Source organism: Callithrix jacchus, chromosome 19, assembly GCF_049354715.1.
Source record: "Callithrix jacchus isolate 240 chromosome 19, calJac240_pri, whole genome shotgun sequence".
NCBI lineage: Eukaryota > Metazoa > Chordata > Mammalia > Primates > Cebidae > Callithrix > Callithrix jacchus.
The window spans coordinates 10,619,906-10,635,050 of record NC_133520.1 but is presented as its reverse complement, the minus strand read 5'-3'; the positions used below and the strand labels follow the sequence as shown (position 1 = coordinate 10,635,050).

The following is a 15,145-nucleotide window of genomic DNA, read 5'->3' as shown; positions in this document are numbered from 1 at the left end:
AACTTCTCTTCACCCTGACCCTGTTCCCAGCCTCTGGTAACCATTACTCTACTCTCTGCCTTCATGAATTTTATATTCTTAACAGCTATAAGCATAAATAGCAAAAAAATACCCTTTTTAGAATCAATATGTCACATAGTGTCCTTTATAGATAGAGTGTGAAGGGACCCTGGTCTTCATCTAAAAAAGTATTTGCTATCATCTCCATCAGGTACTGTTATATAAGAATGAATTTTGGGGATTTCAGTTAATGCCTGCGCTTATGTGATTTTTAGTAAATACACTAGCAATTTACTAATGTATGACAGTTAGAAAGTAATTTAACATCTCTAAACCTCTGTTTCTTATCAGTAAGAAGAAATGTTTGCATTAGAAATTATCTTTAAAATAATAATGCCAAACTCTAGAGTTGATATGAAGTACAAAAGATGACATATGTGAAAATGATTTGAAAATTAGTTTCTCTACTTTTTTTAATGTAACACAAAGTAATCGAGGATCAAGCTATTTCAATGAAGATAGAGGGTTAATTCAGAAGGTAATTTTCAGAGTGGATGGTATGGGTTTCCAGCCAAGATTAGGGAAGACTTTTTCTTAGTAATAATGATGTTTGTTCACTTGCTTCCTCCTTATGGTGCATCAGGATTTTAGAGATAGAAAGGACTTCATAAGTTATCTTATCCAACCCTTTCATTTTCTTAAAGAAACTGAGGACTAGATCACGTAGTCTAGACGATGCCCAAGACCAAACAGAAAATTCGTGACAAACCAAGGCTTGGCATACACGCCTCCTCGTTTTATAACCAGGCCTCCATTTGCTCTGTCTTACTGGGTTTAATTCCTAAAATGCGGCTGCACATTGGGGTTTCTATTCCGCTCTTTATGCCTCTGTAAATCTCCCTGTTAAAGAGGCATTAGAAAAATTGCCTTCACTGCAGGGTAGGAAAATGAATCAGCTGCCAAAAAGATCACATACTACATTCAGCTGAATTCGCGAGTTTGGGGTTATCAATTATTTTAGACAATCTGTATTATAAAAATTTCTCTTTAGTTCATATGAAAAAATCATGTGTTCATGGAGCATAAAGTATATTTATTTATAAATGCCTGCATATGCTGGAATTTAAATTGACAAATATGGCTCCCCTTCCTTCAGCTGTTTTCCCAACTCCCCTGTAGACTTTGGCACTCCGGGGTGACCGTGTGCTTGGCCATGTGAGGGAAGCTTGCTCATGCCTGTCCCTTTGTCTGAGCTCTCTGGCCAGGCTGCCTCCTCTGGGCTGCGGCAGCAGTAGCTGTAATGTGGGCAAGGCCCTGTTGCCAAGTAGAAACATAATTCTCCTCTCTGATACACAGAGGGAGTGTGTGAAGGCTGAGACCATGCTTGTTTTTCAAGGAGAGAGGAAGAATAACTGTCATGGTCACAAATATGTGGTTTGGACAGTTACCCAAGAAGTCAGAGGTAGCTTAATAAAGTAGTCAGTGTTGCTGTGCTGAACAGATCTTCTGTCTTAGGCCGAAAAAACTGCAGTGAATCTCGAGGAAAAGGTCACTTGCTGTTTGACTAACACATGAATGGCATCCTTGGAAATGTCTCCGTATCATCAGCAGGGAACCTACATACTTCCATTAGCAAAAGTTGCACACCCCTCTGATACAGAACGGGGTTAAAGGTATAATGGGGCTAATTATAGAACTGTCTCTTCATTCTGTTCTCGGACTTGCCATTCACTCCTCCAACTCAGCAACTACCATTTACCTCCTGGAAGGTTAATGGAGGGTTGATTATGATTGTGATTATGATTATGATCGTTTTAAGCAAAATGTAAGAAAGTGAATGATTCTTTCTTATAGGCGATCTTAGAGATCACCTTTTATGTTGCTCCTAGCATCATTGTGTTTATGAAGTGATGCTGAATCAAAAGCCCTTTTTTAAATGAAAATTGAGGGTACGTTAAATTGGCCTGAGGAGACACTTAACATAGAAAGATTTCATTTTCTTCCTTCCTTATTTATGTATTTAAAGAAACAGTCCTGAGGAGACACTTAACATAGAAAGATTTCATTTCCTTTCTTCCTTATTTATGTATTTAAAGAAACAGCATCTGGGTCTGTTGTCCAGGCTGGTGCTGAACTACTGGACTCAAGTAATCCTTCGGCCTCTCAAAGTGTTTGGATTACAGGCGTGAGCCACTGCGCCCAGCCTGTGGAAGGATTCCACATTGCAGACAGGTGTCTTTTTCTATACCCGAGGGTAGATTAAAGCTCTTACGAGAGCTTTGGTAACTTTTTATTTCTTCTGCTTACTCACGTATTCATTTCTTCACTTAGCACATGAATCTCATTTTGTCTAGAGAAGACTTACTAGGGCTGGCTACAAGATGAAAACAAAGTCTATAGAGTTCCTGACCTGGAGGGGGCTTTTCATCTTGATGAAATTAAAAATGTATACTCAGGAAACAACTTTGTTTAGAGAGAGCAGTGTAGAAATAAGACCAAATACTACAAGGATCAAGTTTTGTGGGGACCTAGGAAGTCTGTGTGACCAAGCACAGATCAGAGGAAATTTCTAATATTATTGGAAAAACTGGGAAAATCTGTTGAATGAGCAGTTTTTTCCAGTCTGACTCGTACAGCATCATTTGCTTAAGATGTGTGAAGAACGTGTTCCGTTTGACTTTAATTTAGGAAATTAGGAACCGAAAATAATTTAAATAGCCTGCTCCGTGCTGTGACTGATAACAAAGCAGAACTGTTTTTCACAAACTAATTGTGTTTGTTCTCGGTCTTTCCCTATGATGTCTCTCCCCTCCCGTGTCCTTTCAGGTCCTGAGCTTATACAATACCATAAATCCAGAAGCATCTGCTTCTCCCTGCTGCGTGTCCCAAGATTTAGAACCTCTAACCATTCTCTACTACATCGGCAAAACACCCAAGATTGAACAGCTTTCTAATATGATTGTGAAGTCTTGCAAATGCAGCTAAAATTCTTGGAAAAGTGGCAAGACCAAAATCACGACGATGACGATAATGACGACGACGACAATGATGTTTGTGACAAGAAAACGTAGGAGAGCCTTGGTTCATCAGTGTTAGAAAAAAATTCGAAAAGGCGGTACTAGTTCAGACACTTTGGAAGTTTGTGTTCTGTTTGTTAAAACTGGCACCTGACACAAAAAAAGTTGAAGGCCTTACTCTACATTTCACCTACTTTGTAAGTGAGAGAGACAAGAAGCAAAATTGTTTTAAAGAAAAAAATAAACACTGGAAGAATTTATTAGTGTTAATTATGTGAACAACAACAACAAAATAAAACAGGAAAATCCCATGAAGTGGAGTTGCTGTACGTACCGTTCCTATCCCACGCCTCACTTGATTTCTCTGTATTGCTATGCAATAGGCGCCCTTCCCATTCTTACTCTTAGAGTTAACAGTGAGTTATTTATTGTGTGTTACTATATAATGAACGTTTCATTGCCCTTGGAAAATAAAACAGGTGTATAAAGTGGAGACCAAATACTTTGCCAGAAACTCATGGATGGCTTAAGGAACTTGAACTCAAACGAGCCAGAAAAAAAGAGACCATATTAATGGGATGAAAACCCAAGTGAGTTATGATATGACCGAGAAAGTCTGCATTAAGATAAAGACCCTAAAAACACATGTTATGTACCAGCTGCCTAAGGAAGCTTCTTGTAAGATCCAAAAACTAAAAAGCCTGTTAATAAAAGAAACTTTCAGTCAGAATACGTCTGTAAGATTTTTTTTTCTTTTTAATTGTAAATGGTTCCTTGTCAGTTTAGTAAACCGATGAAATGTTGAAATGTTTTGACATGTACTGGTCAAACTTCAGACCTTAAAATATTGCTGTATGGCTATGCTATAGGTTTTTTTTTCCTTTGTTTTGGTATATGTAACCATACCTATATTATTAAAATAGATGGATATAGAGGCCAGCGTAATTGAAAACACATCTGCAGATCTCTTTTGCAAACTATTAAATCAAAACATTAACTACTTTATGTGTAATGTGTAAATTTTTACCATATTTTTTATATTCTGTAATAATGTCAACTACGATTTAGATTGACTTAAATTTCGGCTCTTTTTAATGATCACTCACAAATGTATGTTTCTTTTAGCTGGCCAGTACTTTTGAGTAAAGCCCCTATATTTTGACTTGCACTACAAATGCATTTTTTATGATATCTGCCCTACTTGTGCTTTGTGTATTGTTCATATTATGACATAAGCTACCTGGGTCCACTTGTCCTTTTTTTCTTTTACAAAAGAGATGGGTTTGAGTTCAGCGGTCTTCCCTCATTTTCTAAGCATCATTACTATGTCAGACGTTAACAAGCTTTTATGTTAGGAAAAGGAGGAATGTTGTAGATACATAGAAAATTGAGGTCAAATGTTTTAGTTTTAGCAGGGATTTAGGGATCTAACTAAAACTCAGACTCTTGATTGAGTTAAGAAAGTTTTCTCTACCTTGGTGTAATCAATATTTTTATAACATTCTATTGTTATTACAAAGCAGACACTTCATAGGAAACATCTTTTTCTTTAGTCAGGTTTTTAATATTCAGGGGGAAATTGAAAGATAGATGTTTTAGTTGATTTTTCAAAAGGGGAAAAAGTCCAGGTCAGCCTAAGTCATTTTGTATATTTCACTGAAGTTAAGGTTTTCATAAATGTTCTGTCAAGGTGAAAAGGCACAAGCCAATTTTTCCTATGATCAAAAAGTTCTTTCTTTCCTCTGAGTGAGAGTTATCTATAGCTGAGGCTAAAGTCTAGCTTGCTTTAATAAATACTTTGCCACATCGTTGCAGCAGAGGGATCCTCATCTGGGGTTTATAGAATATGTCAGTTTGTCACTTGTCACTTATTTAGCTTTAAAATAAAAATTAATAGGTAAAGCGATGGAATATTTGCAGTTTCACCTAAAGGGCAGCATAAGGAGGTGAGAATCCAAAGTGAAGTTGTCTGATATGGTCTACTTCTTTTTTGGAATTTCCTGACCATTAATTAAAGATTGGATTTGCAAATTTGAAAACTGGAAAAGCAAGAGATGGGATGCCACAATAGTAAACAGCCCTTGTGTTGGATGTAACCCAATCCCAGCTTTGAGTGTGTGTTGATTATTTCTTTTTTGTCTTCCACTTTTCTATTAATTATGTGTAAATCACTTTTACTTCTGCAGGTTTTTCCTCTCAGATAGGATGACATTTTGTTTTGTATTATTTTGTCTTTCCTCGTGAATGCACTGATAATATTTTAAAAGCTCTATTTTAAGATCTCTTGAATCTTTTTTTTTTTAATTTGGGGGGTTCTATAAGGTCTTTATTTCCCACAAATAAATGTTGCCATGGGAGGGGTGGAGGTGGGAAGGAAGGGGGGAAGTGGTAGTTTGCAAGTGGGCAGCAATTTCTTGTGTGTTAATCAGCAGTACAATTTGATCGTTGGCATGGTTTAAAAAATGGAATATAAGATTAGCTGTTTTGTATTTTGATGACCAATTATGCTGTATTTTTAACACGATGTATGTCTGTTTTTGTGGTGCTCTAGTGGTAAATAAATTATTTCAATGATATGTGGATGTCTTTTTCCTAACAGTACCGTCACTGAGTCTAGAAAACACCTGTGATGCAATGAGACTCTCTCAAGCTGGAAAAGTCATACCGCCTTTTAGATTGCCCTCTGTGCTTTTTTCCTTAAGGATAGTCATTTCCAAAGTTATGCTTTAAAGCACAGGAGTCAGGCCATATCCATCAAGGATGGAAGAAATGCCTGTGCAGTCTTTTTATTCCCTTATTTATTGCTATTTGGTAATTGTTTGAGATTTAGTTTCCATCCAGCTTGACTGCCGACCAGAAAAAATGCAGAGAGATGTTTGCACCACGCTTTGGCTTTCTGGTTCTATGTTCTGCCAACGCCAGGGCCAAAAGGACTGGTCTAGACAGTATCCCCTGTAGCCCCATAACTTGGATAGTTGCTGAGCCAGCCAGATATAACAAGAGCCACGTGCTCTTTGGGGGTTGGTTGTTTGGGATTAGCTACTCGTCTGTCAGTTTCACTGGTACTACTGCACCAAAAACAAAAAGCCCACCCTATTTCCTCCAATTTTTTTGGCCATTGCCTACAAGACCAGACTTTTCAAATAAGTTGCCAATCTCCTAATAAATAGAACTGATAAAAAAGAAGTTGCGACTCAGTCTGGTTGTCTTGCTTTGTCTAGTGAAAGAATTAGTGTGTGCCTGTTGTGTTGTCCAAACATCATCTAGAAACAAACCATCAATTCGAGTATTGACGTAGAAGAGAAAATGATTCCCTTTTCTGCAATCTCATCGGTGTTTGATCTTTTATAGCAAACAAGAGAGCGAGGGAGTGTGTCACTCTAAACCCATTAGTTAATGCTTCTGTGCAGCATGGCCAGTCCCAGACCTATCACCCCAACCCACATTATATATGAATATATTTAATTGTTGAGTAAGCATAGAAGGTATCATAGAATCAGAGAGATGAAAAAGCCACCTAACAGCCTTACCAACTTTTGCAAATGTATCAGCAACTCTGGGCCTTTATTTATCTTTAAAATGAAAATGAGAATACCTGCTCTGCAGCGTTTTGCCTGTGTGTTTTAGTGCCCTTGCTAAGTGAATAGGCACGTGAAAAGGTACTTTGCTTAGGGTTTGGTCTGTAATTGACAGAGTAAATGGCAGGCAGGCTTAACAATGTTTCCCAGCCTGCTGTTTTTGGTTTCTTGGCAGTCTTGTAATGAACTTTCAACCTCCAGACTATAACCTGGGCTCATATTTCTCCATCTTGATACTAAATGTGTAAAACCTCCAGACCCTTATCTCGGCAACTGATCAGGACATCAGTAATTCCTGAGAATATTCTATAACTCTATATGTTAACCTTCTGGTTACAGGACTGACAGAAGTTATTTACAGGGGAGATGTTCATTTTAAGCTTTGCTGAAGTCCATCAACTAAAATTCAAAGTAAAAGAGAACAGTGGCTGGGTGAATGACCCACTCCCTAACATGATAATGCAGTATTGATAACGACAGTATTCTGAGCACCTACCACATACTGTTGTCTTTTAATTTATTTAATCTCATATTGAATCCTATGATGTAGGGTTTTAAAAATATGTAAGTCCATTTTAGAAGGAAGTGCGCAGACTCAGAACACTTAAATTACTTGTCGAAGACCACTCAGTTTAAGTGAAGGGTCCAGAACTTCATTGTCCATTAATTAGCCACCAGCCACATGTGGTCACTGAGCAGTTGAAAGATGGCTAATGTGAATTGAGATATGCCAGATATGTAAAACAAACACCAGATTTTGAAGACTTAGTACAAAAGAGTGTAAAATGTAAAATGTCTCATTAATCATTTTTATATTGACTACATGTCTAAATAATACTATTTTGAATATATGGGAATAAATAAAGTATATTACTAATTTTACCTGTTTTTTTCACTTATTTAATACAATTACTAGAAAATTAAAAATTACATATGTGACTCAAATTTGTATCTTGTGTTCTATTTCTAGTAGACAGCTCTCGAGAAGAATCTGAAAGCAGTTCTGTTTACAAACTATGGCTATATGATTCCCATAAGCTATAATATTACCAGCCTTTGTTTTTATAATTTACATATGATTGACCAATATTAGGTCAGACCTTATGAAAGTCAAGTTTTTGTAGGTAAAAATGTGTTGAATATTGGCATTCTATAGAGTTCAACATAAAAGATGGTGCTGACTGACATCTGTGATAATGAAAATACAATATTACCTAAGGCTCACTGGCAAAGCCCTTGATGAAACTGATGGTTACATACAAGCAAAGCACCACTAAGTGGAACAGCACAACCTACTCCTAAGCAAGTCGGGCTATTGTATGAAATGATTTCAGCCTGTAGAAACCTTCAGTAATGTACCTGTGACAATCTTTTCTAACATTTTTAGTGGGGAATAAAAAGAAAAAGCCAAAAATTCACTGTGTTCCGTGCAGTCACTAGTCTTGAGATGGCATTGCTTTTCTATCTGGGAATAAGCTGAGCTGTGCTCCTTTTGCTAGTAGGCCTTAGACTAAGGATGGATGTATGCCTTGTCTTCCTGAAACACATATAATGTATGTGGGAGGGGGATTGCTTTAGAAAAAAAGAAGCAAAATTTCAAATACAAAGTTGCCCATAAAATTGAAAGGCCAGGACTTCAAGCGCATGATGGCAAACCTGTCTCTGAACTTTAGCTAATACATGCCTTTGTTTCTATTAAAGACTAGCAAAACTAGATCGCATCTCTTTTTGCTAATCCACTAAAATCTTCACTCTATTCTCGAGTCTTTCTGTTGTCTCTGCAACCACCTCATCTGTACTGAACAAAGAAAACTAGGACCCTGATTTTACTAACATTCCAGGTCAGGTCAGAGATAGTAGAGGAAATGTTATTTTTGTGCCTCTTTTGGAGCATAATAACTAGATCTGATGAGATTAGAAAAATGATACAAATATTAGGTAATTGTATCAATATATATGAATAATTATACTCAACATTGCAAACAGAATCCTTTTTAATTGCCTTTTTGAAATAAAAGGGTTGCTTTAGGTTTTTCCCTGATTGAATCTTATTTCCCTGAATTATTTTGTAGTTAGTTTCTTTATTTCAGCAAGTAATGGTTGTTTGGAGAAGAGATGAGTGTGTTCCTGTAATTGGGCAGAGACCTTGTAAAAGGAACAGAATGTACTGAGAGAGACTTGTGCTGTGTGATCAGAACTAGGAAAATCATTCAGCCTAAGAGAACAGACATAATTAAACAGAAAAGAAAAAAATTACTGGTAAGGAAAGAGACCCAATATAATCTCTTAGGCTTTCTCTCCAACATGGGATTTTCTCTCCTATAGATGCCAACCCAACTGAAAGAATACAGACGTGCTCTTCAGGTGACATCACCAAGGTCTGGCCAGCCCTGGAATTGGAAACCCTCTCCTCAGACCCAAATCTCAATTCTGAAAAATCCTGAATCTCAGGCTGTTGGGAGCAAACAAGTTAAGAAGTTATGTAATTCAATACGGCTCTAAAAGCTATGTGAAGTCATGCAGTTTGGCTTGTCCTCAAGCATGGGCGTAACACTAATTTCTTCATTTGAACCAAAATTAAACTCTACAGAAAACTGGGGAGAACTTTAAATCAAGTGGCGGTTGTTCGTTTAGTGAAATATCAAATTTCACATCACCACGTGTGCACATCTTCCCTTTGCTCATAACCTGGCCTTCCAAGAAATCACTGGCTGCATTCAAATTTATACACACACACACACACACACACACACACACAGACATATATGATATACATAATTTATTCTTGTGGAAATATATATATAGTTTTAAATATGAATATCCTCAATAGGGCAGCACAGGAAACAATTTCAACTGAAACATGCTAGGATGGATTTTGATTTTTTAAATCTCTATCAGGGACCTGGAATAGTGAGACCATTGAATATCTCAGGGCAAGATGGAAGTGGAAGGGCAGGATGGACAAAGGGAGTTGAGCCAGAAAGGCAGTTGGGGACCCTAAGCATCAACATTATGTGTGCCACACATTTAGTCGAGTTTGATGTCCTGTATATACCATCACAGCAACAGGGAATAGTTACTCTCCCAGCAAGACTGCCTACATAAAGAAAAAATAATAAAACAAATGTAGAGAGAGAAACAGAAAAAATTGGTCAACTGGGCTTAACTTGAAGTAAAAGATTCAGTCCAGGAATCTCACTGTGCCATTGTCTTTCAATATCAGTCTTTAAAAGCCAAAGTGCTAGCTGCAGAAATGATATGATGGGAAAAAGTGGCCCCTTGTTCTCAGTCTGTGCACTCTTGTGCTGGGTTTCTGGAATTGTCAGATCCCACTTCCAGGAGCCTCCCTATAATCAGCGAGTGTTCCCAGTCCTATGCTTCTTATTCGAGACCATTCTTGACATGATTTGGTTCTGTGTCTCCACCAAAATCTCAGCTTGAATTGTAATCCCATAATCCCCATGTGTCATGGGAGGGACCTGATGGGAAGTGATTGAATCTTGGGGACGGTTTTCCCCATGCTGTTCTCATGATAGTGAGAGTTCTCATGAGAGCTGATGGTTTATAAGCATCTGGCATTTCCCCTGATGGCACTCATTTTCTCTCCTGCCACCCTGTGAACAAGTGCCTCCCACCATAATTGTAAATTTTCTGAGGCCTCACCAGCCATATGGATCCATGTCAATTAAACTTCTTTTCTTTATAAATTACTCAGTCTTAGGTATTTCTTCACAGCAGTGTGAGAACAGACTAACACAACTCCTTATTTATCCTGTTTCCAGCCTCTAGTACACAATTGAGCTTATGGCAATTTAACAAATGTTTAAGTTGAAAAAGGGCATAGATAAGACTGTAACTCCAGCTCTGCCACTGACATACTATGGGACATGGTAAAACCACCTAACTTTCTTTGTCAATAACAAAAATATTGAAATCAGTGACTAGTAAAGTCCTGTTTTGTTTACTTGGTGAATCTAGAACATAAAACCTAAAACAAAATATAACATATAGAATATGTTCAGTAATTATTTATTGAATTAATGAATAGATGCTTGTTTTCTTGTACCTGTTTTAGGACAATCACAGAAAAACACACCAGGGCAACCAAAGAATCAGAAAAAAAATTACGGAAGACTTTACAGGTATTGCGAATACAGTGGTGTTGGAAAGACAGACACATGTGAATTATGCTGTTGGGTTATAACATATGTATGGGATGCACTGGAAATATTGAGACTACTAGTAACAAGAAAAAAATCACTGGCTAAATCATTAGGTTTTTTTGGTGCGGGGGGGGGCAAAAATAAAAAAATAAAAGACTGGCTATTGATCATTTCACATGAGGTTTACAGAATGAATAGGGCACAGGGAAAACAGGCTTGGGGATTAGCAAAGATCAAGGAAGTCCTGGAGGGACTAGAGGCAGAAAAGAGGAAACCCAATTGACTGCTGCAGGAATAAAGGGGAGTCTTGTACGTTCAGGCTGCTGCCATATAGACCGGGTGGCTTACAGACAACAGAAACTCACCTCTCACAGTTCTGAAGACTGAAGCCTAAGATCAAGGAACCAGCAGATTTAGGACCCGATAAGACCCTGCTTTCCAGTTCATGGATGGCCATCTTTTCACTGCATAGCGGAAGGGTCCAGGCACCTGTCTCAGACCACTTTTCTAAGGGCGTGAATGCCATCCTTAAAGGCTCTGCTTCTGTGAACTAATCACTTACCAAAGGCCCCACCTCCTAACACCATTACTTTGGAGTTTAGAATCTCAACATACGAATTTTGTGAGGACAAACATTCAGACCACAGCACCAGGGGAGTCACTGCTGGGCCAGACACCACTGCTCTGTGGCTGCTATGAGCACAACCTCCCAATATTGCTTTACTCAGTGCTTCCCTCACTCAAGATGGAAAGTTCCAGAAGAAAGAAATCAATTGACTGAACTTAGGTCATGAGTCAGTTCCTTTGCTAGAACATGGGATTTTAGGAAAGCACCTGGGTTCCTTGGCTTCTGTGGCAAGTAGAGCAACAGTAAGTAGTTACTCTCCCAGCGAGACTGCCGAGATAGAAAGCAAATAGGCTAGGCGAGGTGGCGTACGCCTGTAACCCCAGCAATTTGGGAGGCCAAGGTGGGCAGATCACGAGGGCAGGAGTTACAGGCCATCCTGGCTAGCATGGTGAAACCCGTCTCTACCAAAAATCAAAAAAAAATTAGCCAGGCATGGTGGCATGCACCTGTCCTCCCAGCTACTCAGGAAGCTGAGGCAGGAAAATCCCTTGAACCCAGGAGGCGGAGGTTGCAGTGAGCCAAGATCAAGCCACTGCACTCCAGCCTGGGCAACAGAGTGAGACTCCATCTGAAAAAAAAAAAAGGAAAGAAAAAGAAAAGAAAAAAACCTACACAGGAGAAAAGTTGTTTATTAGGAAGAAGCATGGAGGCTGGGCCGCTAATGTTTATGTATTAGTTTGCTGGGACTGCTGCAACAAAATACCACAGACTGGGTGGCTTTAACAAGCTTTTATTGTGTCAGTTCTGAAGGCTAGAGGTCTAAAATTAAGGTGTTGAACTGGTTGGTGTCACCCGAGAGCTGTTGAGGGAAGATGTAGTTCAGGCCTGTTTCCTCGGTTTGCAGATGGCCATCTTTTCCCTGCATTTCTTCATACTGTCTCCCCTTGATGTGTGTCTGTTCTTTTGCCCAAATTTCCCTTTTATAAAGACATCAGTCCCATTGGATTAGGGCCAATCCTAATAACTGCATTTTAACTTAATCTCCTCTATAAAGACCCAATTTTGAAATAAGGTCATATTCTGCTGTACTAGGGGTTAGGACTCCAACCTATCCTTTGTAGGGAGGACACAATTCAATCTATAACAGTTTAACTCTGACTTGCAGAAGAGAGTGACTATTAATAGCTATTTCTGGAGAAATTCAAGGAAGAATTAACTGAATGAAAAATGGGCTTTACCAGCCTGCTCAAGGCCAGATATTTCTGCCAGTAATAGGGAAAGATTTGGGTCAATTAGATCAAACTCTGTAACCTGGTCTTTGTCAGACACTTTAAAAAAGTCTACACTTGTAGACTTTCGGAGCAAAACTCTCACAAATCTGTATGGATGGGTACTTCCTCCTGTCCTCACTGATCCAAAACCAGGGCATGCAAGTCACCTGACAGCTTCTAAAAGTACAGAATTTCAGGTCTATCCCAGACCTACTGTGTCAGACCATTTGGGAGGATTGAAAAGGAATTTCATAGTAAAAAAGAAATATATTCCAGGTAAATCTAATGCAGTACAATGCTAGCATTTGTCAATAACTGTCTAACCAAGTGGGATATAAATGTATGAGAATATCTTCACAAAAATGAGACCATTTCAATGACAGTTATTTTCATGATAACTGCAAATATTTGAACTTCTATCAGAAGATGAGGATCTATGATGCGGCGTGGTAGCAGACTCATATTCAGTTCTCCAGGAATCCCAATCATCTCAGCTCCACGCACCGTTGGGAGATGGTTGTGTATCTACCCAGCTCTCTAAAAGCAATGTTGCCCATTTCTAAAAAAGAAGAATTTCTCCCCATTCTGTTGCATGGCAAGGTCAGGGCTGGAGTCTTGGGAAAATGTCAAATATCAAACATGAAATGTTTAGAAGATTATGGTTTGTCATTTCCTAAAAGTGATGTATCCTAGGACAAAAAGGAGAATTGTTCCTTCACATGATGGTGCCTGCAGAAGGTTGCCATGCATATCTGGTGATCGGGGCAGTCCGTGATCCATCATCTCAACTAGACATTTCCTGTGGGCCTGAAGTTTTCTATGGGAACTTTTTGAAAGTTTTTCTCGTAGAGAGCCGTTTCCTGGTGGCAGCTTTTGATTGTCCTTCCCAAACTGATAGTTTTGGATTTGTAGTAGTCCCCAGCCAACTCAAGCTCTCCAGGTAAAGAGAGCAATTCAACTCTTTGATTATTTTTCCCAAAAACTAAATCAACAAGTTGATTAGTTTTAGGTAGCCAAAATAATAATTATTATTTTATGTTCAACAACTATTTTGGTATCTGCATAAGCACCTTTAATGAGGACTCTTTCAGAGGTTAGAGGAACATTATCTGAGCTTACTACATTTGAAATGAATGTTTTCCCTACTACGTTGCTTCAAACATCTGTTTTCCTCCCAGCACCTGTCTGCCTGGTGCAAAGGAAAGGAAAGGAGAATGAATAAGCAAAGAACTGATTTGTCTGCGTTGCCCAGTGCTTACTACTTAACTGGTTGCCAGGAACCAGATTGCCACAATTTATTTTTAAAGAAAACAGACTTTGCAATGAGAATGTAAGTACTTGACCTGTGGAGTCCTGTGATAGAATGTGTGGAAATGTCAACTCACAGTGCCTAGCACACAATAGGTGCTCCACAGATGTCCGTGTCCATTCTTCTTCTCCCTAATCATATTATATGCTTACCTCACGGTATCTTTGTTAGTGGCAAATCCCCCGCTCCAGATAGCTTCTATGCTTCCTTCACACCCGTTCCAGTGAGGCTTGCTTGACAGCTATTACCTGGCCATCAGCAACACTTGCGTTAGTTGCTCATCAATTAGGAGGCACTCACCCAAGCCAGCCCAGGTTCACAGATCCCTCATCTGTCCTCACCACTCACCAATTACCCACTTCTTTTGGAAAACTGCCCTGGCTACAACTGTGCCAGAGGACCCCAGAGGGCAATTGGCCATTTTCTGAAGTCCTTGGAGGGAGGAGGCCATCTGCATTTTTAAGGGAAGGGGGAGGAAGCAGTGTCCTGACACCTGTTGAAACTTTGGCGTCCTGGGAATTCACTCAGCTGGTTCTTAAAGGTTGTCTGCCTCTTACCATGGCAGAACACAATTGCTTTTAAGGAATGTTTGGATAAAACATTTTCCAGGCCACATTTATCCCCCTGCAGGACTATGTTATATGTGACAACATTCCAATTTTGAGGCATGACTTGTGCCAATCCACACAGGCAATTAGAGCTGACACATTCCATGAGTTATTGGTCAAGTCCTCAAGAGACCGAAAAGAAAACCAACAAAGCAAAACTTTACCAATAAAGGGAACCAATTGGAGTTGTGCATGAAGCCTTCAAACAGAAGTTTCTTCCTCAATTTGTCTTGTCTTCTACTGTCTTACCATGTCTTCTGCCTAAAACCTCCACAAGTCTGGGTGGGAAATGGTGTGTTGGATGCTGTGTGGCGTGGCGAAATACGGTGGATCGTAGTGGTACAATACGATCATGGACCACCTGAGGCTGAACTCGCAAAACTCAGGGACCGTTTCCCACAAATATCGTTTAAAACCTCAAGTCACCTCCAGTGCCGTCACAGTGACCTGAAATCAACCCTTACACTGTGAAGGGCAACAGAGGTGCATGGAAAGAATCTCTCTGCTCCTACTTCCTCAGCAATCTCCTTAGCCTCACATACACTATGTGAACAAATTATGTAGTGAACCAAAATCCCTTCTGGGGAAGCTGCAGCATCATTTTCTAATTACAAATACCACTAACTTTTAC

The 15,145-nt window shown here is 39.1% G+C and overlaps 1 protein-coding gene across 3 annotated transcripts in view; it reads left to right on the top strand.

The window, feature by feature from the left end:
- The window catches only part of TGFB2 (transforming growth factor beta 2), a 96,078-nt gene extending 90,485 nt beyond the window's left edge, over positions 1–5,593 (top strand). For all 3 annotated transcript variants that reach the window (XM_002760507.6, XM_017966535.4, XM_035281121.3), the window contains one exon: positions 2,827–5,593. In XM_002760507.6, the coding sequence (XP_002760553.1) occupies positions 2,827–2,985 (159 nt within the window). In that variant the 3' untranslated portion in view covers positions 2,986–5,593. The remainder of the gene's footprint in view (positions 1–2,826) is intronic.
- Positions 5,594–15,145: the final 9,552 nt, after the last annotated feature.